The sequence below is a fragment of the Olea europaea genome, chromosome 2 (genome assembly GCF_002742605.1).
Source record: "Olea europaea var. sylvestris chromosome 2, O_europaea_v1, whole genome shotgun sequence".
Taxonomy (NCBI): domain Eukaryota; kingdom Viridiplantae; phylum Streptophyta; class Magnoliopsida; order Lamiales; family Oleaceae; genus Olea; species Olea europaea.
Window position 1 is genome coordinate 14866048 of NC_036238.1, and position 27607 is coordinate 14893654.

General features: G+C 36.2%; 3 protein-coding genes across 3 annotated transcripts; all 3 read right to left on the minus strand.

Annotated features, from left to right (window-relative positions):
- Positions 1-17182: 17182 nt before the first annotated feature.
- Positions 17183-19442, minus strand: LOC111372922. The gene is made up of 5 exons (XM_022995351.1): positions 19090-19442; positions 18751-18871; positions 17784-18630; positions 17429-17526; positions 17183-17311 (listed from the first exon to the last, which is right to left on the minus strand). The coding sequence occupies exons 1-5, from the start codon at positions 19440-19442 to the stop codon at positions 17183-17185; spliced, it is 1548 nt and encodes a 515-aa protein (XP_022851119.1).
- Positions 19443-20950: 1508 nt separating this feature from the next.
- LOC111372937 lies at positions 20951-21583 on the minus strand. Its single transcript, XM_022995368.1, has one exon. It carries the CDS (start codon positions 21581-21583, stop codon positions 20951-20953), a length of 633 nt encoding a protein of 210 aa, XP_022851136.1.
- Positions 21584-21965: 382 nt separating this feature from the next.
- LOC111411971 lies at positions 21966-24472 on the minus strand. Its single transcript, XM_023042686.1, has 2 exons — positions 23851-24472; positions 21966-23002 (listed from the first exon to the last, which is right to left on the minus strand). Exon 2 carries the CDS (start codon positions 22878-22880, stop codon positions 21984-21986), a length of 897 nt encoding a protein of 298 aa, XP_022898454.1. The 5' UTR covers positions 22881-23002; positions 23851-24472; the 3' UTR covers positions 21966-21983.
- Positions 24473-27607: the final 3135 nt, after the last annotated feature.

Below are 27607 nucleotides of genomic sequence, written 5' to 3' on the forward strand. Positions count from 1 at the left end.
CAAGACGCAGAAGTATCAAATTCTCTGATTCTACTTTTAATTTCTCCCACTATCTATCATTAATATATCAATTTTTAACTATAAGTTAATTAAATTGATTCTTTTCAAATCTACATTTGTTGGTAGTCAACATTTATCGGTACTACATCTATAAATTTTGGGATGGAAAAAGCTTGTAGGAATATGCAATAGCTTTTAATCAAAGTTTACCAAACAATTAGCTCAGTATTCTTGGAACTCATTCTCTTTTTTAAAACAACAAAAACTGATTCTTATAAAATCTACTGTAATATCAATAGCAAAATAAGTAATTTTCTTATTTCTAATTAATTGACAAAATAAGAAATTTTTGTTTAAAAAGAAATTTGAGAGTGATATTATTTGCGTTTTGTACAATATATACATAGTTTTAGAATGCAAAAGAAACGTTGCAAAAGATTATTCGCAATGCTGAAAAAATGTTGTTGTATCCTTCTACTCTATAACAACATCGAGATTTGCAATGTATGCCGGAACGTTACAAAAGCTTTACAGTAATATTTTTTGAACATTGCAAAAGGTTGATGTTATTGTCGTCTGTCACTGGATTTTGTGACACAGAAGGTGGAACACCAGCTTGTAAAGGAGTTGTAATGAGATTTGACCCATGAGCTGGTTCAGAAGCATGCGAATATGAAATTTTTTTTTATCCAAACTTGTATGACAACGAGGTGCAAATGCTACAACCAAATCCTGTAGCTTTTCATCTCCTCATGTTTTCTTAGTGTTTTACGTTCCAACCTTTCAAATATCTAATTAAGGACAAAGTTGATGAAATGATATATTCTACACATGCAGAAGGCACGTATCATTACTCTTCAAGATACAATATAATTTTAGCTTTTGTAGAGAAATGCACAAAAGAATACATGGAAAAGTTTTAAAATTGGAATTCACAAGGAATACGTAGTTGGATAACTAAAAAAGGATATAAAAGTGCAAAGCTATTATTCTTAATTCCAATGACATGCTTTATTAGTTGGAATCATTTTTAAGCCAACATTTGTACAACATAAACTAAAAGAAAATCTAGGAATTGTATACCAAACAAATAACCATGACATTGTCGGTTAGACATATAAATGTTTGAAATAAAATGAGAACGGGAAAATAAACTTTGACACAATGTTGTATGTCAATAGATAATTAGTCATTCTTATGTTGTCTTGTTCCCTGATTCTTGCAAAGGAAAAAGGGAAAATTGCAGTCGAGGTATCAAACCCTTCGTTTATTAGCAGACTTTATCCAAACCTTTAGTTTCTACTACCGGAGATACCAAACCTTTAAAAAATGTGTGGGGTAGTCCAAAATGATGGTTTCCGTCTGTTTGACCGTCAAAACCATCAGTTGACCCTTTTAATGATAATTTCAAAAATTTTCCCCAAATAAGTGAAGGGAAACATGGTCATTACACACATTTCCCTCCTCAACATCAAACACGTCAGTTGCAACTTCCTTCCACTCACCGTCCACTATGGAACCCGCGAAAACCCAGGAAGAAGACGAAACGAACTTCGAAGAAGATGAACATCCAGTGGACATTGCAGCCCACATTCGAGGCTCTCTTCCCCAACCCGTGTATGGTAAGTGTCTTCCCCTGTTTTTGGTTTACGGTGTGAAGTTGTATGATTATGAAGTTCCCTTGTTCGATTGTGTTCACGTACTGGGGAATTCAAAAATTTTAAGTGATTTGGTGTATTAGAGCGTAATGATTGTGTACTATCTTTTCTGCACATGTTCGTTGCTCGAACTGAAAAGGGCTAGGGCTTAACTTCCGAAAATAAGTTCTATAGACTATATCAACCCTGATTTCTTCAATAGATTTCTTTTGGACAATGCCGTGAAGATGTTAGGATATTCTGATAGAATTAGATATCTGTACAAGATGGAGAAGAAAAGAATGAGTGAAGGTTCATTTTAGTTGGTTAAAGACTCAGATTTCATGAATTTAGTGAAGTGGTTTGGTGATAATAGGACAGCTGAACTGTATTGCTTGCCTGTAGTTGAGGTTTTGGAGTTGCCTTGGGATGAAATAGAATAGAAGGATGTTCGAGTGTTTGATTGTGAGACTGGTGAGGAGTTAGTGAAGGTTCAAAAGTCCGGTGAAGCATTGAATGAGCAGCAACCATGCTCTGCAATTGAGATTTTTGATGAATCAGTAGAAGGTGATGACGTGTATGTAGTTGATGAAGTGGATGACATGGAAGCAGATGAAGAGGAAGTTTATACAGTGCATGGAACAGAGCATGAGTATACAGAGGTTAATTTTATAGGGGCTGACGTAGACTCACATGAATCAGAAGTGCATACTGCTGAACCAGAGAAACCACATGATGTTGAACCACAGTTGAGGTCTGAACATGAGTTGCATGATGTCGAACCATAGCAGCAGGCTCAGCAGGAGCCGCATGCTGCTGAACAAGAGGCGCAGGCTACTGAACATGATGCCGAAGTAGAGGTATAACCTGCTGAAATTGATGTGCATGTTTCTGGACCACAGCAGCAAGCTGCTGAACATGAGTTGTATGATGCCGAACCAGAGGTGCAGGCTGCTGAAACTGATGTGGAGTTTGGTGAAGGTCCTGAGCTGGATGATGAATATGAGGAGGGTATTTTAGGAGAGGAATTCACTGACTCGGAGTACGAGCAGGAAGAAAATATTGCTGTGGAGGATAATGATGAAAACACTTGAGTGAAGGTTTTGACATTGGTGCAAGTGGTGAGCAGGAAGGTGTAAGGGATATGCAGGAAGGGGAGGCAGCTGCTAGGGAAGAATCTGGAACAAAATACGAAGACTCCAGCGAGCTTAGAAGCTTACCCAGTGATACCGAGGCTGAGGGATCATCTGCTAGAAGGGAGAATGTGTGCTAGTTTAACCTTGCAACTGATATGGAAGATCCACAGTTCGAGCTAGGTAATGTCCACTGTTTTGTGTAATTCATTTCTGGTTTAATTCATTTGGATGATAATGCATTCTAGTTTAATTCATTTCTGCGAGGGATGAAATTCGACAACGTCAAGATTCTAAGGAATGCAGTAGTTCAATACTCAGTTAAAAATTCCAGAAAACTGAGATACGTGAAAAATATGAGGACACAGTTGAGAGTTCAGTGTCAAGATAATTGTCCTTGGGTTTTGTATGCGTACCAACAACCCGACAAGAGTCTTAGAATTAACACATTTGTAGATGAGCACACATGTACCATGGTGTGGCAAAATAGAAGGGTTAATTCAGGTTTTCTGGCAAAGAAGTACGTGAGAAAATTTAGGTCTGATCGAAACATTCCAATGAGTAGTTTTATGGAGACTGTGAAAGCGGACTGCATGTATGAGATTTCAAAGCATCAGTTCTACAGGACAAGATTGAAATGTGCAAAAGTTATTAATGGGATTGTAGCTGAGCAGTATAAAATTTTATAGGATTACGGTGAGGAATTGAAGAGAACAAATACAGGAAGTACAGTCCAAATCGAAGGTTAGGGACATACTTTTAAGAGATTGTACATCTGCATAGGGGTTTGTAAGGAAGGGTTTAAGGCTGGGTGCATGCCAGTTGTTGGGTTGGATGGATGCTTCCTAAAATCTGCAGAAGGTGGACAGTTGTTGGCAGCTATTGGCATTGATGGTGAGAATTGTATGTTCCCGTTAGCATGGGAAGTTGTGGATGCAGAGAACAAAACAAACTGGCAATGGTTCATAGAATTGTTGGTTGATGACATAGGGATGCACAACCCTCGAGCTTGGACATTCATTTTCGACAAACAAAAGGGTTTGGTGGATCCCATAAGGCAATACTGTGAAGGAGCGGAGCATAGGTGTTGTGCTAGACATCTTTATAGTAATTTCACCTTGGCACACAAAGGTCTGGCACTTAAGAACCTATTTTGGATTGCAGTAAGGGCAACAACAGTGTCAGAGTGGAAGAGTGCAATGAATGAGTTAAAAGACATAAGTGAAGAGGCTTACAACTGGCTCCTTGAAAAACCTCCTTCCCAGTGGACCAGATCCCATTTTGAAGAACATTCAAGATGTGATATTCTTCTTAATAATTTGTATGTGGCATTCAACTCTTCCATTGTTGTTGCCAGAGACAGGCCCATCATCTCCATGCTAGAGAAAATTCAGCATCAGCAAATGATAAGGATGAATGCAAAAAGGGAAGCGGCAGAGAGGTGGGATCATGCATTCGGGCCAAGAATTGTGAAAATCATTGAGAAGGCTAAGTCTGAGGCAAGGTACTTGAAGGCAGACTATGCAGGCAACTAGAAATTTGAGATAAGCAGTAGAGACGGTTTGAGGTGGAGCGTTGACTTGATAGAACATGCATGTGCTTGCAGAAAATGGCAGCTCACTAGAACACCATGTCCCCATGCAATATCAGGCATGTTTTCAAGGGATATTGGCATAAATGAGTACATCGACCTATGGTATAGCAATGAGACATACCTGAAATGTTACTTCCCAGTGATCCACCTGATGTCAGGGCCTGAACTGTGGCCAGAATTGGAAAAGCATCCTCTCACTCAACCTCATAAGAAAAAACAGGATGGCAGACCCAAAAAATTGAGGAAGAGGTCACAGGCAGAGCCACCTGCAGGCGTGAAGATGGGAAGGACTGGCATGAAGATGACGTGTAAACGCTGTGGAGGTCTGGACGTAACAGAAGAAGCTGTAAGGAGGCACTGCCTGGTGAAGATAATTCACAGCAACAATCTCAACCAACCACACAAGAAGATACACATACGAGATCAGCAAAGGGGAAGAGAAAAGCACATTCAACGCAAACCTCCAAGTCACAGACAAAGAAGTCCAAGCATAGAAGATTGCAATCTTGAACATCATGTGGTTTCTCTTGTATAGTTACCTTTTTGGGGAAATGCTGTGGTTTTTTGTAAACTGAACTGAAAATATATGCTTCCAATGCTATGTATTTTGTAGATGTAATTGGAATTTTTGATGAAATTGTTCAATGTGATGATAATGTTGATGTTGAATATCTTGCATTATGTTTCTGCTTTTCGTTGTTGGTTTCTGAAATTGTATTCGTAAGATCTGATGTGCAGGCGATTATGAAATATATGAGAATGTTTGATACTTCCTATGAACGTATTATCAAACGTTTGGTACCTTTACTGCAATGTTTTTAAAGGTTTAGTACTCTGTCTTAAACCATTAGAAAAGGTTTGGTACTGATTCTGCGAATCGTTATAAGGTTTAGTACCTATGCCGCACCTTCTTCAGATAAGTTTGAAGTGTAATCTGCTCTTTTAATTTCGCGTTTGACATAGAGGCCAGGAAAATATCTGGAACAAAAAACTAAAATCCTACAATCTGACCCTACATACCTAGGAACAAATCCATTTTGCAAACACTCCACACACAAAGCCGAAGAGCCAGATCTTCCACACATTTGGTCTTGTTGCTTGAAGGGTATCGATTTCAGCTTCCATTTCCCTCCTAGCTCGTAATAGACTAGGAATTAGTTCCTTCGATCTCTCACACATTGGAGGGTCACACCACATAAAGAAGGTGCATCCACCCACATCTTGGCTTCGAGGACAAGTGAGAAATCTTCTTTCCGGGTTCAAGTTCGTCCACGAGGTCTTCATCTGCGTTAGGGAACCACATCTGCATACATTCCCCTCCATCTTCTTGCTGATTTTTTTTTACTACCTGCGAGAGAGAAGGTAGGTAATATATAGTGATAAAGAAATGAAGGGAAATAAACAATGAAGTATATAATAGGAGGGAAATGTGTTTAATGACCATGTTGCCCTTCACTTATTTGAAGAAAATTCTTGAAATTATCATTAAAGGGGTCAACTGACGGTTTTGGCGGTCAAACAGACGGAAACCATCATTTTGGACTGGCCCCACACATTTTTTAAAGGTTTGGTATCTCCGGTGGTACAAACTAAAGGTTTGGGCAAAATTTGCTAATAAACGAAAGGTTTGGTACCTCGGCTGCAATTTTCCCAAGGAAAAATGCCGAACTAAGCTGAATTTGAAATGTATACATGTGGAAACTTCTAGTGATTCTTAGTGTATATGTAGATCACAATAGGAAAATTAGAGGCAATGCATGACCCACAAGTGCAATTTCTTGAATGGACACGTAATAAAGCAATTTTTTGTAGTGCAACTTAAAGTAATAAGGTAAAATAATTTCCTACATAATATAATTATATCTTTTTACAGTGTTTGTTTTTGAACTTTGAGATATTAAAAAGGCTTTTGTTCTAAGATTAGTAGCTCCTAAAAACATGATCTTCCTTTGTGTTATTGGTCTAGAGTTTGAGTTTAATGTAAAAGTAGTAGACAGGCAACTCATGGTGCTAATTCTGAGCTACTGGTACGGAATTTATGTGTATTCTATAATTAATATTAAATGTGCTTCTTCTGTACAAGTATATGTGCTAATTTTAGTATCTTTTACAGAAAGCGAAAAAAAAAAAGAATAAAATGTGCATCTTTTGTGCCATTAATCTATAATAATTTTATGTGTATTCTAAAAGTATTTTAACTTTGAATAACATGAAAAAACATTGTGTTATTGGTGTAGGGTTTGATTTCTAAAAATAATAAAATTGCAATTTTTTTTTCGTTATCTAAAAATAATAAAACATTATAATATTTTGAATGGAAAACTTGCTCGGGTCCAGGTTATATATATATTAAAATAATATGACAGCATCTGCTCCAATTTTTTCAGGTTTATACTTACCTTCCTTTATGTGTGTATCTTGTGGAGGACTGTTGTATCCAACAAGAAATCATCCTTCCAGTAACTCAGTGTTTTTCGCTTCCTCAGCCCTACCTACTCCACTGGTATTCTGGAAATACTAATGAAGATTGTACCATTGGAGTTTGCACAGGAGGTGGAACAGGATCTTGCAAAGAAGTTGGCACTAACTGTGATGGTTGTTCAAAAAACCACGCGACCGCATGGCAACCAACCGAGGCCCCTCGGTTCTAACTAACCATGCGACCGCATGGATTTTCACCATGCGGTCGCATCGTATAAGTTCAGTGATCGTTGGAGTCGGTTTGTGTGGTTTTTTGGCAGCCTTTCACTTAATTTTGGCACCACTTCGTGAAGCTATGTTGCATGGCTATAAATTAGGTGATTTTTGATCATCTAAAGAGAATGAAAAAAACACTTGTAATTTACATGTTTATAAGATCAAACAAGAGAAAAGAAAGAAAAACAAAACCATTTTCTTCCATATTCCTTTTCCATTGTGTTCTTAAGTTCTTAGAGAATCAAACAAGTGCTTAGTGTTTGAATCTTTACAAGGCTTGATCAATCATTCAAACATTTTGCCAGATGACCCTTTAAGCACCATAATCTTTTCTAGTGGGGGCAAAATTCGTTTGAAGATAACAATCTCATATCGTGTTTTAGCCTTCCTACATTCGTTTTATATTCTTCATCTTCTAATTTTCTTTCAATCTACAATTGTAATTCGCTCTCTAACCCCTTGGTGGAGAAACTATTTCTAACAATCTCAAACGAATATTGAAGTTGATATGGAGAACGAAACTAAAATGTCAACCATAAAACTTATGAATCAAGACTTGGTGCGATTGGATCGGTTCGATGACACAAATTTCACGCGTTGGCAAGACAAATTGAAGTTTCTTCTTATTGCATTGAAGATCTTCTACATCTTAGATCCCGAGTTGACGCCTCTATCGGAACCCACAAATGGAGAAACCGAAGCAGTTAGGGCTGAAAGACAAAAAAGGCAAGAAGATGAATTAATTTGCCGCGGTCACATTTTGAATGCACTATCAGATCATCTATATGATTTATAAACAAATACTACGTCGGCAAAGGAAATTTGGAATGTTTTGGAGAGTAAGTATAAAGCGGAAGAAGAAGGTACTAAGAAATTTTTAATTTCAAAGTGCTTTGATTTTAAATTTTTAGATAATATTCTCCTTCTTCCCCAAATACATGAGTTACAAGTTATTCTCAACAAATTAAAAGCGGTAAAGATTGAAATTTTGGAGACCTTTCAAGTGGGGGCTATAATTGCTAAACTCCCAAGGGTTTGGAAAGGATACCGGAAGAAAATAATGCATAGTTCCGAAGATACTTTGGAACAATTAAAAAAACATTTTTGGATTGAAGAAGAATCCATATTGCGTGATAGAAGTGAAAATTCTTCGGAAGGAACTTCTAAAGCCAATGCCTTTAAGAAATCTGAACCGCCTACAAAGTCCAATAAAAGGAAGTCTTCAAGGAACTTTAACAAGTCCAAGAAGAAGATCAAATGAGGATGCTTTGTGTGTGGTAAATCTGGACACTACGCAAAGGATTGTAGACACCGGAAAAGAAACAACTCCGACGGTAAAATAAAATTCATTCAAGAAGAAAAGATTGTGGCCACCGTAAGCGAAATAAATGTAATCAAGGGAAAGGTTCCCGGGTGGTGGTATGATACTTGTGCTACAGTGTATGTATCATATGATAAATCTTTATTCAAAACCTATAAAGAAGTAGATGGAGATCAAGAGATTCAAATGGGCAATGAAGTTTGGTCCAAAGTAATTGGCAAGGGAAATGTTGATATATTCTTCACTTCTGGAAAAATCATTACCCTTACTAATATACTACATGTTCCAGAAATGATTAAGAACTTGGTCAGTGGAAATCTCTTAGGAAAATCGGGTATCAAATGTGTGTATGAATCCGGTAAACTTGTATTATCCCTTAAAGGAAATTTTGTTAGAAAATGCTATTCTTGTGATGGAATGGTGAAATTATGTACCGTTAACAATGAAATAAATAAATCTAATTTTACTTATGTTGTTGAATTATTTTTATTATGGCATGCTAGATTATGACACATTGGTAAAAGCACTATGAAACGTATGAAAAAGTGTGATTTGATTTCATATGATGAAAATAATATTTATAAATGCAAAACATGTGTAGAATAAAAAAATGATTAAAAACCCACATCAAAGTGTAAAAAGAACCTCTAGTATTTTGGAATTAATTCATTCGGATATATGTGAATTAAATGACATGTTAACTAGAGGAGGAAATAGATATTTCATTACTTTCATTGATGATTTTTCTAGATATACCTACGTGTATTTAATGAAACATAAACATGAAGCTTTTAACATGTTTAAGATTAATAAAAATGAAGTTGAAAATTATCTAGGAAAGAAAATAAAAATTTTAAGAAGTGACAGAGGTGGTGAATACTTTTCTAGTAATTTTAATTTGTTTTGTGAACAACATGGCATAATTCACCAATGTTCCACACCTAGGATACACGAACAAAATGGTTTGGCTGAAAGAAAGAATAAAACATTAGTAGAAATGATTAATGCCATGTTTATATATGCTAAGTTGCCATTTAATTTGTGAGGTGAAACTTTGTTAAATGCATGTAGGATACTTAATATAATTCCTTCAAAACATACAAATGTTTGTCCTTATGAATTGTGGAAAGGAAGGAAACCAAACATTGAATACTTCAAAGTATAGGGGTGTTTTGCATATTGCAAGAACACGAACCCTAATAGGACCAAATTAGGTCCAAGAAGTATCAAATGTGCTTTTGTTGGATATGCTAACAATAACAAATCTTATAGATTGCTAAATTTTGAGACCAATGTGATCATCGAATCAAGTGATATAAAGTTCTTTGAAGATTTGTTATCTTCAGATAATGAATTAAGGAAAAATCAAGAAAATATCCCGAGCTCAAGTGGAACACGGGATGAAATGTCTTCTAAAGATATTAATGAGTCTAGTGAACTATGAAGAAGTAAGATAACTCGAGTTGAGAAGTCTTTGGGACCGGATGAAATTGATTATCAACTTATCTCCTTTTAATTAGTAGAAGGAAATGAGTTGAATGTCGTAAGAATAATTCCTTTTCTTCTATAAGTAGAAATCGACCCTAAAACTTATAAAGAAACTATTACTTCTCGTGATGGCATCTTTTGGAAAGATGCAATTAAAGATGAAATGGATTCGATATTGTCTAATAAAACTTGGGAACTTGTCGATCTACCACTCGGATCCAAACCTATTGGATGTAAATGGGTATTTAAGAGAAAATATAATGTTGATGTTTCTCTAAATACTTTCAAGGCTAGATTAGTAGTCAAAGGATACCGACAAAGGAAAGAAATCGACTATTCTGACACTTATGCACTAGTAGCAAGAATAACAACAATTAGGATATTATTTGCATTAGCTTCGATAGATGACTTGCATGTTCATCAAATGGATGTCAAGACAGTATTCTTAAATGGGGATCTTGATGAGGAGATCTATATGGAGCAACCCGAAGGGTTTGTTCTACTTGAAAATGAAGATAAGGTATGCAAGTTAGTTAAATCGCTAAATGGTTTAAAACAAGCACCTAAGAAGTGGCATGAGAAATTTGACCTAGCAATAATATCATTGGAGTTTAAACATAATAGTGTAGATAGATGTTTATATTCTAAAATATGTGATGATTACATGATATTTAATGCTTATATATTGATGACATGTTGATTATAAGTAATCACATGGACAGTATAGAAGAAATGAAGAGGTTTCTATCTTCCACCTTCAAAATGAAGGATCTTGGACAAGTGGATACTATTTTGGGTATCAAAGTCTCAAATACTGGGGGGTTATCATCTAAGTCAGTCACATTATATCGAGAATGTGATAAACAAGTTCAAATACTTGAACTTAAAGGAGTGTAGTACCCCTATTGATCTAAGTTCAAAACTAGTAAAAAATGATGGAAGGGCAATTGCTCAATTGGAATATGCAAGCATCATTGGAAGTCTTATATATGCAGTTCAATGCAAAAGACCGTATATAGCTTATGCAATAAGTAAACTTAGTAGGTTTACTAGCAATGATCACTGGAAAGCTATCGGGAGAGTTCTTGGATACTTAAAGAAAACCAAGAAATTAGGTCTACAATATACTAAATTTTCAGTGGTATTAAAATGATTTATCGATGCTAGTTGGATATCTAGCACGGTGAAAGTAAATCCACCTCGGGTTGGGTGTTCACTCTAGGAGGAGGTGCTGTTTCTTGGAAGTCAAAGAAACAAACATGCATAACACACTCGACCATGGAATCAGAATTTGTAGCCCTATCAGATACAGGGAAGGAAGCTGAGTGGCTTAAGGATCTCTTCTATGAGATTCCTTTGGGATCGAAGAATATATCTTCAATACCTATCACGCGTGATAGTCAAGCCACATTAGCAAAAGCATACAATGAGGTGTATAATAGAAAATCTAGACATATGAGTTTAAGACATAACTATATAAGGAAATTAATCAAAGATGGAATAGTTTTTCTAAATTATGTAAGGTCAATTGAAAATTTGGCGGATCCTTTAACTAAACCTCTAAATAGAGATTTAGTAGCATCTACTTCGAGTAGGATAGGATTGAAACTCCTTAACTAAAATATCCACCAATGACGGCAACCCTACCTGTCGTTAGTCAAAAGGTAATACACGGGTTCAAAAGGTAATAACAAGTCATTTGATATATGGATAATTGCAGCATTATTCAAATCCACAATAATCCTATCCTAGATAAAATAATGCTGGTTGTTACTGAAATGAGAGTTGAGCCTTAAGCTCTTAATAAAAGTTCAGTGCTAAACACAAGTACCTCTAAAAGTAACAAAGGTACTGGAAGAATTTTTACCTAAACGAACTTCAAGGTGGTGTCGCCTTAATAGAGAGTTGGAGTATCTCTCTTAAAAGTTTGTTGAAAATGATAAGCGCAAGGCCATAAAAGCGCTAAGCGAGTAGTGAGAAACTTGAGAGCACATGATATTCGTGTGTGTGTTCTTATCGGTATTGTCACATGAAAAACTTGGTTCAAAGCTTCATGCTACCTTGAATTTCGACTTTACTTCGTTTGAATTACACTATGGTCAGATTCAAATCGAAAGATATCTAATCCTTATGCATGAGTATCGTATAATTCGAATATGGAACATTGTTGTTTTTGAACAAGTGAGGGATTGATAGAGTGAATAAGATTGCATTTTTAATGCTGATTGCTCATGATTATTTGCTAATATACAAGCATATTTGGGATTAATAATGATATTTTTATATAGTGGAATGAAGGTCAATCCTAATTGTGGTCTTTACAATTTTATTGTAGAAATGGAGCCCAAAAATAACAAAGTTCAAGGCCCATAAGAGAGGACTCAATTCAAGTGTACTTAACCCAGCCCAATCAAAATAAAATAGATTGGAAAGATTAATGAAGGGAGCAAAATCTGTGGAAGACGTCTCTTGCTATGAAGAAATCCTGAATTGGAAACACTAGGGTTGGCAACTATTCGGTTATGGGTCGGTTCGGCCAAAACCATAACCGCATCACCAATTTTTTGACCATACCATAACCACGTAAATCGGTTCAGTTCGGTTATCATCTCGGTTCAGCACGGTTCGGTTCGGTTAATAACCACGAAAATAAATTATTTTCTATAGGTTCATCCATCAAATTGATATAAAACAATTTATGAAAAAAGTCAATGAAAACAAAAACACAATATTTTAAACGAAAATGCAAACATTATGAAACAATATTTCAAATGAAAAAGCAAACATTATCCCAATTTTCAATTGTAAAATACAAATTTAACAAACAATATTATAAATATAACAATACTAAACTTTTCCTTCATTCTTAATTATTGTGCATCGAAATTACTTGATTCATTCTTCCCCACAAATCTTACTAGCATAGATCAACACTCAAAGTTGATTCTTATATAGTAAATAAGAAATGTAAGTAGAGAATACAACGATACTACCTATTCTAGAATGGTTTTAACTAAGATTTAAATAAAAAAAATCTACCTCTTTGTAAGCTTTCTTCTCGCTAAACGTTGCACAAGCTCTAGAGTATGATGAAGAAGTAGAATTTTCTACACACAATAGAAAAAAATTAACAATAAAAGGAGCCGTGCGTGAGTTTGTGGTTTGTGGAGAGTAAGATTTGCATTTATATAATGTCATACTGATACTATTATTATGGGCTAATGATAAGTGGGTTGGCCGACTGAGTCATATAGATGTAATTGGGGAGAGGGGGATTTTGTTTTGGGCTAGATAGAAAAGTAGTGTAAAACCCAATAATCAATTCAATTTTTTTTTGTTTTTTTTTTAGCGGGTAATCGGTTCGATTTCAGTTCGACGGCGTAAATACCATACCCGCACCGCCAAGAACCGGTTCATTAAAATAAAAACCATATCCGCCCCATTGCACCATCGGTTCGGTTTTTTTCGCCCCATTCGGTTCAGTTAACCGCGGTTTTCGATTTTGACGGTTCAAATTGCCATCCCTAGAAAACACATCTGTACTGCCCTTCGTATTTCACCATATCTCCCTCATCCGATGTTGTATTGAGCTAATTCAAGAGGCCTTGGAAAGCTAATTTAACATGCTACAATTTCTCCTGAAATAGAGATTTTGAAATTCTCACGTTTTCTAAGTGAAAAAGGCCCACAATCCAAGGCTAAAAATATGTCGAATTGAAGTGGTGAATTCGGGATTGATTCTTTCTTTTCCTGGTGAAGATGGCTTGAAAGGAGTGGAAGAGGAAAAAAAAGCAGAGGACGACCAAGAAGGCTGGGACCAAGGTGGATCGATTCTTTTTCTTCCTTTTTGGCTATCAAAAGAGGGAAGCCACTCCAAGGAAACGGGAGACCAGATTCACTGAGTTTTTCCTTCTTTCCATCTCTTTCAATTTCTTGATGTTAACTCTTTATTTAAACTTTTCTTCAATTTTAGCATGAATTAATTTATATCTTCTAGAATTTGAGATGTAGCCTAACTACGATTATGTGAATCTTCCTTTACTTGAATTAATTGGTATTTGTTCCAATTGTTGAGTATTTCATTCTGAACTTAATGCTTGTGAATTGACTGATCACCATTCACTTGAGTTGGGATTCAATTTGAGACAGAGAAGTAATAATTGTTTCAGCTAATGTTTGAGATACCACAGGAATTTTGTAGGATAGATATATCTATGGACTTGTGTAATCTTTATGGGTTTATTTTTGTTTTTAATGAATCTTGACAGGCTTAGAATTTTCATAGAGATGTAGAAAATTTTCTTGTTGAGATATTTCGTTAATGTTTTAGAAAGATTAATGAATAAATTAGAAAGACTTGATTATCAACAATTAGGAACACTTACAATTAATTCAATTAGGATATTCACATATGAGTATTTATGGTGAATCGAAAACTCTAGAGTATTGTTTTCTTGATTTTAACTTGCTTGTTCAATTCATCTTAGTTTAAACTTTTTGGTTTAATAATTCATTTACATTCGAATTGTCAAATAGATCATCATTTAATAAATTTTGATAATTATTTGTAATTTTTCATTCCTCGTGGGATGATACTCTTACTCATTCACTTTATTACTTTTAGGACTCGTGCACTTGCAATTTCAACCAACAAGTTTTAGAAAACAATACTCTAGATTTTTCGATTCACCATAACTACTCATATGTGAATATTCTAATTGAATTAATTGTAAGTGTTCCTAATTGTTGATAATCAAGTCTTTCTAATTTACTTATTAATCTTTCTTAAGCATTAAAAAAATATCTCAACAAGAAAATTTTCTACATCTCTGTGAAAATTCTAAGCTTGTCAAGATTCATTAAGAACAAAAATAAACCCATAAAGATTACACAAGTCCATAGATATCTCTATCCTACAAAATTCATGTGATATCTCAAACGTTGGCTGAAACAATTATTACTTCTCTGTCTCAAATTGAATCCCAACTCAAATGAATGGTGATTAGTCAATTCACAAGCATTAAGTCCAAAATGAAATACTCAACAATTGGAACAAATATCAGTTAATTCAAGTAAAGGAAGATTCACATAATTTTAGTTAGGCTACATCTCAAACTCTAAAAGATAGAAATTAATTCATGCTAAAATTAAAGAAAAGTTTAAATAAAGAGTTAACATCAAGAAATTGAAAGAGATGGGAAGAAGGAAAAACTCAGTGAATCTGGTCTCATGTTTCCTTGAAGTGGCTTCCCTCTTTTGATAGCCAAAAAGGAAGAAAAAGAATCGATCCACCTTGGTCCCAGCCTTCTTGGTCGTCCTCTGCTTTTTTTCCCTCTTCAACTCCTTTCAAGCCATCTTCACCAAGAAAAGAAAGAATCAATCCCCAATTCGCCTCTTCAACTCGGCAGATTTTTAGCCTTGGATTGTGGGCCGTTTTTCACTTAGAAAACGTGAGAATTTCAAAATCTCTATTTCATGAGAAATTGTAGCACGTTAAATTAGCTTTCCAAGGCCTCTTGAATCAGCTCAATACGACATCAGATGAGGGAGATATGGTGAAAATACGAAGGGCAGTACAGATGTGTTTCCAATTCGGGATTTCTTCACAGCAAGAGACGTCTTCCACAGATTTTGCTCCCTTCGTTAATCTTTCCAATCTATTTTATTTTGATTGGGCTGGGTTAAGTCCACTTGAATTGAGTCCTCTCTTATGGGCCTTGAACTTTGTTATTTTTGGACTCCATTTCTACAATAAAATTGTAAACACCACAATTAGGATTGACCTTCATTCAACTATATAAAAATATCATTATTAATCCCAAATATACTTGTATATTAACAGATAATCATGAGCAATCAGCATTAAAAATGCAATCTTATTCACTCTATCACACCCCCCAACTAGCGTGTTGCTAGTTCCTAGCAATTCAAGCGAAGAAAGAGTATTGCTACCTGTCCCAAGTGAAAATCCTTTTATACGAATTAAGCAAAAATATTTAGGCTCATCAAACAAAGCATTTACCAGAGATCAACAATGCTATCAAAGTTTGTTTGTCAAAGCACACTCCTAGAACTCGTGTGTGTGTGTGTGTGTTAAGCTCTTCAACATCTTTCCATCGAAGCAAAACTCATACAATGTTGAGAACATCCCAGAAAAAAGTTATTTTTGCAAATATTAAGTGTAGTATTCGACCAAAAAAAAAAAAAAACTATTGCCAACAAAGGTAATGAAGGTTGAAAAAAATTGCCACTCAAATATATGGAAGGAATAATTGTCTGCGGGCAAATGAGTGAAATAGGAGCAAAAGAGTGAAATAACAAAATTGATCTCATGAGAGGATGCCAACTAATAGGAACTCAACCATTCTAACCACTAACCCACTTAGGATAAAAAAAAGTCAATAAAGGGTTGTAATATGACTGGGGTGAAATTGAAAGGAAGGATAAGAATATTGAAGAAAAATATTAATTCTCAAGTATATATTGAGGATCTTCATCAACTCGTAGACTTAAAGGTTGTCTGGTGCCCATTTTTCCACCAAGGGGGCTCCACATGTGAGACATTTGGTCAAAGTATGCAACTGCAATTGTGTCCAATGGTAAAAAAATAGATTTTTTTTTTTTTTTTGGGATTTTTGCAACAACACACCTTGCTCTAAAATATTTTTCATACCCTTTCTTCATTCATTTCTGATTTTTTTTTTCAACAGCATGTTCCACAATCTATACTACATACTTGATATTTGAAGGTAAAGGAGATGTTTAACTTAGGCTCAACCTCCAATGTGGAGTGGGTGAGGAAATAAATGGCTTAGAGATTTTAGTTCAAAGTGACTTATATTCAATGAGACATTGGTCGGCTTGAAAAGCTTAAACTACATCCTAAATTGACCTTCATCATTTCCTGAGTATAATCAAACCAACATACCACAAACCGTGTAATGGCATTCCCATTAGTTAACCAAATTTGGGGAATAATGAGATCATGTAACGAGACAATGCTGAAGGTAATATTAAGAATATGATAACATCTCTCAGAAAAATGAGAATGGCCCAATTGCTCACAAGTGTAAAAGGTTGCAACTTTAATTTGAGTGTTCTCTAATTGTATGAGTTCCACATCCATCAAACCACATGAGCTTAGTTTACGTGTATGAAAAGAAAAAATTTCTAAGGTATTTCAATATCTTACTCAGATAGCACTATTGACTCAAGCAAAAATACATTGTAATCAAGCCAAAATGCCAAAGATGAATTCATGTAAATTGGAATGCATTCATGATACCAAATCTAAATTCATGCAAATAGGAATTCAAAATTTCTGAGGTGTTTCAATATCATATTCAGATAGCACTATTGACTCAAGCAAAAATACATTGTAATCAAGCCAAAATACCAAAGCTGAATTCATGTAAATTGGAATGCATTCATGATACCAAATCTAAATTCATGCAAACAAGAATGCATATATTCATGCTCAACACCCCCCTCCCCAACTAAAACCTAACATTGTCCTCAATGTGGAACAAAGAAAGGGAAAAAAATGATAAGAAGAAACTTCCCTGTTCATTGGTGAAGATGGATCAAGTTTCATCTCTCTTGACATCCTCATCAATGCATTCAAGTACTGGAGCAAGAAGGTGGAGAACTGCGTCACTGCCACACCCAAAATAAATAAATAAATTGAAATCAGAAAACACACAAAGTAATTAACGAAAAGAAGAATATATAAAATTAAACAAATTGCAAGGGAATAAAAAAAAAAGCAAAACAGAGGTTTGAATGCTTGGGTTGCCTCCCAAGAAGCACTTAATTATAGTCAGCAGCTTGACTGTTGCTCTTCTTCTAGGCCGGATTAAGAAGAATGGTGGTCTTCTTGTTGTCAAATTCTCCACTTAAATAAAGCTTCAAACGTTGTCCATTCACTTTAAATGTCCCCTTCTCATCATGAGTGATTTCCACTGCTCCATGGGGAAAAACTTTAACAACTGTGAATGGGCCTGACCATCGAGATTTGAGCTTTCTTGGAAAAAGACGAAGCCTTGAATTGTAAAGTAAAACTTGTTGTCCAGGTAGAAACTCTTTCTTTGAGATGTGCTTATCATGCCAAGCCTTGGTCCATTCCTTGTAAATCCTTGCATTCTCATAAGCTTCATTACGAAACTCGTCCATCTTATTAATTTGCAAACAACGCTTTTCACCAGCTGCTTGAAGATCCATGTTTAGTTGCTTCATCGCCAAATAAGCTTTGTGCTCGAGCTCTACAGGAAGGTGGCATGTTTTTCCATAGACTAACCAATAAGGAGACATTCTCAAAGGTGTTTTGTATGCTGTCCGATAAGCCCATAGCGCATCATCTAACTTTTTGGCCCAATCTTTTCGAGAATTGTTAACTGTTTTCTCTAGAATTTGCTTTACCTCCCTATTTGATATCTCCGCTTGTCCATTTGTGTGAGGGTGATAAGCCAATGCTCTTAGATGTCTTACTCCATATTTTAATAATAGACCTTTAAACTGCTTGTTACAAAAGTGAGTCCCTTCATCGCTAATAATGGCCCTAGGAGTCCCAAATCTGGAAAAAATATTCTTCCGAAGAAAATTCTGCACCACTTTTCCATCATTAGTAGGAGTTACGATTTCCTCTACCCAATTAGATACATAATCCACTGCTAGAAGAATATATTTGTTGTTGTAGGATGAAGGAATGGGTCCCATGAAGTCAATACCCCAAACATCAAACAACTCCACCTCTAGAATATTCTACAAAGGCATTTCATTTATTTTAGATATGTTCCCGGAGCATTGGCATCTATCACAAGAGGCAATAAAAGTATGAGAATCCTTGAAAAATGTTGGCCAATAAAATTCGGATTGGAGAACTTTAGCTGCTGTCCGATGAGGTCCGAAATGCCCTCCACATTCTAGTGTATGGTAATGCATCAAAATATCTGTCATCTCCTCTTTCGGAGCACATCGCCTGATTATTTGGTCCACACAAAGCCTGTAGAGTATTGGTTCTTCCTAATAGTAATGCTTTACTTTCGACAGAAATTTCTTCTTTTGTTGATAGAAAAGTTGGAGAGAATGATTTTTTCTGCAAGAAAATTGACATAATCTGCATACCATGGTAAAGGATTGTTAGAAGAAATAGCTAAAAGTTGCTCATCCAGGAATTTATCATCTATGGGCAGTTGTTGGGACTCAAGTTGCTCCTATGACTCTAGCAGTGAGAGATGATCTGCCACTATATTTTCAGTTCCCTTCTTGTCTTTAATCTCAATATGAAATTTTTGTAGCAAGAGAACACAACGGATGAGTCTTGGCTTGGCTTCCTTCTTTATGATAAGGTATTTAATTGCGGAATGATCAGTGTAGACTATCACCTTATTCCCAATGAGATATGGTCGAAACTTGTCAAAAGCGAAGACTATAGCAAGAAGTTCCTTCTCAGTGGTGGCATAGTTGAGTTGGGCATCATTAAGGGTTCTACTAGCATAGTAAATGGTATGAAACCGTTTGTTCCTTCGCTGCCCCAATACCGCACCAATCACATAGTCACTTGCATTGCACATCAATTCAAACGGTAGATCTCAATCCGGAGCTATAACAATCAAAGCAGACACAAGCTTCTCTTTTAGTAGCAATAACGCCTTATCACATTCTTCATCAAACACAAAAGGTGTTTCTTTCACAAGCAAGCTACAAAGGGGTTTGGAGATCTTGGAAAAGTCTTTAATAAATCTTCTATAAAATTCGGCATATCCAAGAAAGCTCCGTACTCCTTTTATTATTGTTGGTGGTGGAAGCTTCTCGATTGTCTCAATTTTTGCTCTATCCACTTCAATTCCCTTTGAAGAGATCCGATGACCCAAGACAATTCCCTCTTTTACCATGAAGTGACACTTTTCCCAATTAAGTACAAGGTTAGTTTCTTCACATCTCTTCAAAACTAACGCCAAATTCCCAAGACAATCATCAAAAGACGATCCTAATACAGAAAGTTCATCCATGAAAATTTCAATAATCCGCTCTACCATATCTGAAAAGATTGACATCATACACCTTTGGAAGGTGGCTGGCACATTGCAAAGTCCAAATGGCATTCGACGGAAGGTGGAAGTGATATAAAGGCATATGAAGGTGGTCTTCTCTTGGTCCTCTGGTGCTATGGCTATTTGATTATACCCCGAATAGCCATCTAGGAAGCAATAGTACTCATGCCCGGCTAGCCTATCCAACATTTCATCAATGAATGGTAAGGGGAAGTGGTCCTTCCGAGTGGCTTTGTTCAATTTTCAATAATCCATGCAAATTCTCCATCCGGTAACTATTCTTGTAGGGATCAACTCATTGTTAGCATTCTTCACCACTGTCATTCCTCCCTTTTTTGGTACTACTTGCACAGGACTGATCTATGAGCTATCAGAAATTGGGTAAGTCACTCCAGCATCTAACCATTTTAAGACCTCTTTACGCACCACTTCCTTCATTGTCGGATTGAGTCTTCTTTGATGCTCCATCGTTGGCTTGCAATCTTCCTCCAACAAAATTCGGTGCATACAAATAGAAGGGCTAATTCCCTTGATATCTGCAAGTATCCATCCAATAGCTGCCTTATGTTCTCTAAGCACTCTTAACAACTTTTCTTCTTCTTCAATCGAAAGCTTGGATGAAATAATTATCGGAAGAGTAGATGATTCACCAAGAGACGCATATTGAAGATGTTCAGGTAAGGGCTTAAGCTCCAATGTGGGAGGTTTCTCAATAGATGGAAGGGGCCGTGATGTTCCATGTCCCAAATCTTCAAAATATTTTCACGGTTAGGACCAAAAGAATCCATCCACAGAGCATATTCTAACACTTCTGGATCCTCCACCATAGTCGGATTGGGATTAACCAAACAAACTTCCAACGACTCCTTTTGTTGGTTAAATACTTCAGTGACCAAGGAGTCGATTGCTCGGATGCTGAAACAACTCTCACTTGTATCCGGATACTTGATGGCATCAAAAACATTAAAGGTTACCTCCTCCTCTTGTACTCTCAACCATAATTCTCCCCTTTGGACATCAATTAGAGCTCAGCCAGCAGCTAAGAATAGTATGCCAAGAATGATAGGAATTTCCCTATCCTCCTCCAGGTCTAGAATGAGGAAGTCGGCTGGAAGAATAAACTTGTCCACCTTAACAAGCGCATCCTCAATAATTTTCCTTGGGTGTTTTATTGAGCGATCCGCTAATTGCAATGATACTGTAGTAGGTCTCGCCTCACCTAGTCCAAGTTTCCTAAAAATAGACAAAGGCATAAGATTAATACTTGCACCTAAGTTACATAAAGCTCTTTCAAACATAGAATTTCCAATTGAACAAGGGATAGTAAAACTCCCTGGATCCTTGAGCTTTGGAGGCAATTTCTTTTGTAGAATTGCACTGCACTCTTCAGTAAGGGCTACTGTCTCATATTCTTCCAATCCCCTCTTATTTGACAAGATGTCCTTCATAAATTTCACATAACTTGGCATTTGATTGAGAGCTTCTGCAAAAGGAATGTTAACATGCAATTTTTCAAACACATCTAAAAATTTAGAAAATTGCTTATCAAGCTTATTCTTTTTGAGTCGTTGAGGTAATGGAACTTTTGGTGATAGATCCTGTGGTGGGATTGGTTGATTGTCAGAAATCTCCTCGCTAAGCGTTGGTGTGTGGAGTTGCATCTCTTGATCTTCTTTTTCAACTTTTCACTAGTAATTGGAGCTTCTAACTCTTTTCCATTTCTCAAAGTGATTGCCTTGAACTGTTCCTTTGGATTCACTTCAATCGTGCTAGGCAAGTTTCCTTGTTGTCTCCGAGTTAACATATTAGCCAATTAACCGACATGGACTTCTAAATTCCATATCGAAGATTCTGAAAATTGGTCTTAGTATCTGTTATAAATCTGTTGGTGTTAGTTGCTAATTGTGCCATTGCTTCTTCAAGTGCTGACTTCTCTTTCGGCGGATCACTAGATGACGAACCATGTGGAGGTTTCAATGCATTCTGATTATTCCATGAAAAATTGGGGTGATTTTTCCATCCAGGGTTGTATGTTGCACTATATGGATTGTTTTGCCGATTTTAATTTGCAACAAAGTGTGCTTGCTCCGCTTGGGATTGAAAGAAAGGATTTCCCACTTGACATTCTTCACTCGGATGGTTTCCATGACAAAAATCACAAGCCGGTGGTGTCAATTGAATGGCATTTGCTGTCAGTTGGTTGGTTTTCAATTGTTGAGTAAGATTATGGACTTGAGCTATCAAGGTAGTGATAGCTTCAACCTCATGCACTCCTACTTCTTTCTTCGGTAAAATTCTCTCATTTGGCCATTGATAGTTGTTCATCGCCATCTCCTCCAACAGATCATATGCATCGTCTAGGGATTTGCCCATAAATGCTCTTCCTGAAGAAGCATCTATTAGAGTTCTTATAGAGGCAGCAAGTCCATTATAGAAGTTCTGAACTTGCATCCACTTCGACAATCCATCGTGAGGGCATCGCCTGAGTAGGTCTTTATATCGCTCCCAAGCCTCGTAAAGTGTTTCACCCTCCAATTGAGAAAAATTTGAAATTTCATTGCACATCTTTGCTGGTGGAAAAAATTTAGCGAGAAACTTCTGATCTAAATCTTCACAACTAGTGATTGAATCTGCAGGTAATGAATTTAGCCAACTTTTTGCTCTATCTCGAAGACAGAAAGGAGATAGCCGGAGGCGAATGGCATCATCAGTAAGACCATTTTGCTTGAAGGTGTCACAAACTTCCAGAAAACTTGCTATATGGGCATTGGGATCATCACTCGGAAATCCATGGAATTGAATTGATGTTTGGATCATTTGTAGGATAGCTGGCTTAATCTCAAAGTTGTTGGCTGCAATACTAGGTTTCCTAATGACTGAATTGATTCCTGTGACCTGTGGTAGAGCAAAATCCCTTAGAGCTCGTGTGTCATGTCTTGGATTCTCGTTGTCTGCCATAGTGTTTGAATTTTTTCGAGCTTCTCGCTACTTTTTCCTCAGTCTTTTTGCTGTTTTTTCAATTTCTGGATCATAAGGCAGCAATTCCAAGCTCTTTTTGCTTCTCATGTACTAAGCAAAACCTGGAAATAAAAAAAAATAAATCAAATTAGATCAAATTTAACTAGTATTGATATTATCAATAATTTTATCTAATTCCCCGACAACGGCACCAAAAACTTGTTGGTTGAAATCACAAGTGCACGAGTCACAACAAGTAATAAAGTGAATGAGTAAGAGTATCGTCTCATGAGGAATGAAAAATTACGAATAATTATCAAAATTTGTTGAATGATGATCTATTTGACAATTCGAATGTAAATGAATTATTAAACCAGAAAGCTTAAACTAAGATGAATTGAACAAGCAAGTTAAAATCAAGAAAACAATACTCTAAAGTTTTCGATTCACCATAACTACTCATGTGAATATCCTAATTGAATTAATTGTAAGTATTCCTAATTGTTGATAATCAAGTCTTTCTAATTTATTCATTAATCTTTCTAAAGCATTAACGAAATATCTCAACAAGAAAATTTTCTATATCTTTGTGAAAATTCTAAGCCTGTCAAGATTCATTAAGAACAAAAATAAACCCATAAAGATTACACAAGTCCATAGATATCTCTATCCTACAGAATTCATGTGGCATCTCAAACATTGGCTGAAACAATTATTATTTCTCTGTCTCAAATTGAATCCCAACTCAAATGAATGGTGATTAGTCAATTCACAAGCATTAAGTCCAAAATGAAATACTCAACAATTCGAACAAATACCAATTAATTCAAGTAAAGGAAGATTCACATAATCGTAGTTAGGCTACATCTCAAATTCTAGAAGATAGAAATTAATTCATGCTAAAATTGAAGAAAAGTTTAAATAAAGAGTTAACATCAAGAAATTGAAAGAGATGGTAAGAAGGAAAAACTCGGTGAATCTGGTCTCCCGTTTTCTTGGAGTGGCTTCCCTCTTTTGATAGCCAAAAGGGAAGAAAAAGAATCGATCCACCTAGGTCCTAGCCTTCTTGGTCGTCCCCTGCTTTTTTTTTTCCTCTTCCACTCCTTTCAAGCCATCTTCACCAGGAAAAGAAAGAATCAATCCCGAATTCGCCTCTTCAATTCACAGATTTTTATCCTTGGATTGTGGGCCATTTTTCACTTAGAAAACGTGAGAATTTCAAAATCTCTATTTCATGAGAAATTGTAGCACGTTAAATTATCTTTCCAAGGCCTCTTGAATCAGCTCAATATGACATCGGATGAGGGAGATATGGTGAAAATACGAAGGGCAGTACAGATGTGTTTCCAATTCGGGATTTCTTCACAGCAAGAGACGTCTTCCATAGATTTTGCTCCCTTCATTAATCTTTCCAATCTATTTTATTTTGATTGGGCTGGGTTAAGTCCACTTGAATTGAGTCCTCTCTTATGGGCCTTGAACTTTGTTATTTTTGGACTCCATTTCTACAATAAAATTGTAAACACCACAATTAGGATTGACCTTCATTCAACTATATAAAAATATCATTATTAATCCCAAATATACTTGTATATTAGCAAATAATCATGAGTAATCAGCATTAAAAATACAATCTTATTCACTCTATTAGGGATTGTGATAGTTGTTCAAAAAACCATGCGATCGCATGGCAACCAACCGAGGGCAAATGGCCTCAGTTCATGGATTTTCACCATGCGGTCGCATGGTATAAGTTTAGTGACCGTTGGAGTTGGTTTGGGTGGTTTTTTGGCAGCCTTTCATTTAATTTTGGCACCACTTCGTGAAGCTATGTTGCATAACTATAAATAGTTAGTTTTTGATCATCAAAAGAGAATGAAAAAAACACTTATAATTCATGTTTATAAGATCAAACAAGAGAGAAGAAAGAAAAACAAAACCATCTTCTTCCTTTTCCACTGTGTTCTTGAGTTCATAGAGAATCAAACAAGTGCTTAGTGTTTGAATCTCTAAAAAGCTTGATCAATCTTTCAAACCCTTTGCCGGATGACCCTTTTGTTGGATAATTTAGTGCTTTAAATTACTGGATCTTTCATGTTAAATCATCAAGAAATACAAGAATTAAAGCGGAAGCATACCTGAATCAGACATGGTTAATGCAATATGAATTTCACGTTATGGTCTTCCAAATCTACACGTAGTCTCCTTTTCCTCTCTGTGATGGGATGCAGTAGAGAATGAATAATACGTTGTGTGTGATCTGGGAACCATAACCTATTTATATAGGGATGCCCTTTGACCTAATTCGGCCCATCATAGAATTAGGACTTGGACCCAGTCTCCACACATATGTAAACCCATACTTTAACTGGATACATTAAAGCTCAAAATTGAAGCCTTATTAGATCACTTTAATTGGGCTCAACTGAACTCGATAGCCTATAATTTAACGCACAATTATTCACACATACAAACCCATCTTTAATTAAAAATCCTTACAATCTCCCACTTGGGCTATATGTGTTACCTTATAATTGTGCATTAAACATAACCTTATGAGTGCTCAGAATTTTGCTATCATTACCGAATGTATCCCCAAACAATCCCGTCCATCAATCATATCAACATAGGATCAAAGCGGCCAAAGCGGCTTTCGCTACTTTCACGTAGCTAAACCCATCAATGGTCACATATATCAATATAACTGAATGACATGAATCAAGCATGGATGTGTAGCATGGAAATTACATGTAATGTGATTTGTAACATGCCTATTTCCAACTGGTCCACCTTAATACCTTAGTAAGATCATTTTAAACAAGTTCAGAGATAATTAACCAAATAACTTCATAATTGAAAATAACTTTAACTTTAAACCGTATCCAAAATAACAGTACATGTGTCCAATATGAAAAGTCAAAAAATACAAACTCCCACTGAAACTAGATATCCTCAAGAGACATTACACCCATATGAGCAGTGTGCTCATGAAAGACCTTGGGTATCAATCCCTTAGTAAGCGGATCCGCAACTATGGAGTTTGTCCCAATATGCTCTATTGACACCTGTCCACTCTGAACTCTTTCTTTAACAGCAAGGAACTTGATCTCTATGTGTTTTGACTTCGTCGAGCTCCTGTTGTTATTAGACTACAACACTGCCGATTTATTGTCACAAAATATCTTAAGTGGTCTTTCTATATTGTCCACAATACGCAACCCAGTGACAAAAATTATGCAGCCATATTCCATGATTTGATGCCTCATAACACGCTATAAACTCCGCTGCCATGGTGGAAGTAGCTATGAGTGTCTGCTTGGCACTCTTCCAGGAAATAGCACCTCCAGCAAGTAGGTAAATATAGCCTGAAGTGGATCTCCTACAATCTTGGCATCCCGAGAAATCGGAATCAGAATAACCGATGATCTCCAACTGATCCGATCTTCTGTATGTGAGCATGTAGTCTTTTGTTCTCTGTAAATGCCGCATGACCCGTTTGGCTACTTTCCAATGATCTATTCCCGGGTTACTTAAATATCTCCCTAGCATCCCAACAATGTACGCTATATCCGGACGCGTACAAACCTGAGCATACATCAGACTCCCTATAGCTGAGGAATAAGGAATCTTCTACATTTCTTTAATTTCCAAGTCATTTTTAGGGCACAGACTTAAGCTGAACTTGTCTCCTTTAGCCACAGGGGTGTCACATGGTTTACAATCTTGCATGCTATATCTTCTAAGTACCTTTTCGATATAGCTCTTTTGTGATAATCCAAGAATACCTCGAGAACGATTTCGGTGTATCTGAATTCCTAATACAAAAGAGGCATCACCAAGATCTTTCATCTCAAAATTCTTTGCTAGAAATCTCTTGGTTTCGTGCAATAAGCCTATATCGTTGCTGGCAAGCAATATGTCATCGACATATAAAACTAGAAAAATATACTTGCTCCCACTGAACTTGTGGTATATACAATCATCGACCAAATTCATCTCAAAACCTAATGAGATGATCACCTGATGAAACTTGTAATACCATTGACGAGATGCCTGTTTGAGTCCATAGATGGATTTCTTTAATTTACAAACCATTTGCTTTGAATCGTCCGATACAAAGTTTTCTGGTTGTACCATATAAATTGTTTCATCTATGTCGCCATTGAGAAACACTGTCTTAACATCCATCTGATGTAGCTCAAGATTGAAATGCGCTACCAATGCCATTATAGTCCTGAAAGAGTCTTTTGAAGAAACCGGAGAGAAAGTCTCTTTATAATCGATGCCTTCTTTCTGTGTAAAGCCCTTTGCGACAAGACGAGCCTTATACCTTTCTACATCACCTTTTGAATCACTCTTGGTCTTAAATATCCATTTGCAACCAATGGGTTTCGCACCTTCAGGCAATGGAACGAGGTCCCATACGTCATTATCCTTCATGGATTTTATCTCTTCATTCATAGCATCAAGCCACTTTTGAGAGTTAGAACTTTCCATGACTTGACAGAAGTTGATCGGATCATCTTCCACCATTCCAATGTCAACTTTATGTTCTTGAAGAAATACGATGTAATCATTCGAAACCGCACTTCTTCTCTCACTAGTGGATCTTCTTAATGGCATTGGTTCTTGAGGCTGTAGAGTTTGTTCTTCTAGAACAATTTGTTGATCTTGAGAGGGAGGTATGACATTGTCTTGGTCCAGAGTTGCTTCTTGAACAATATCAG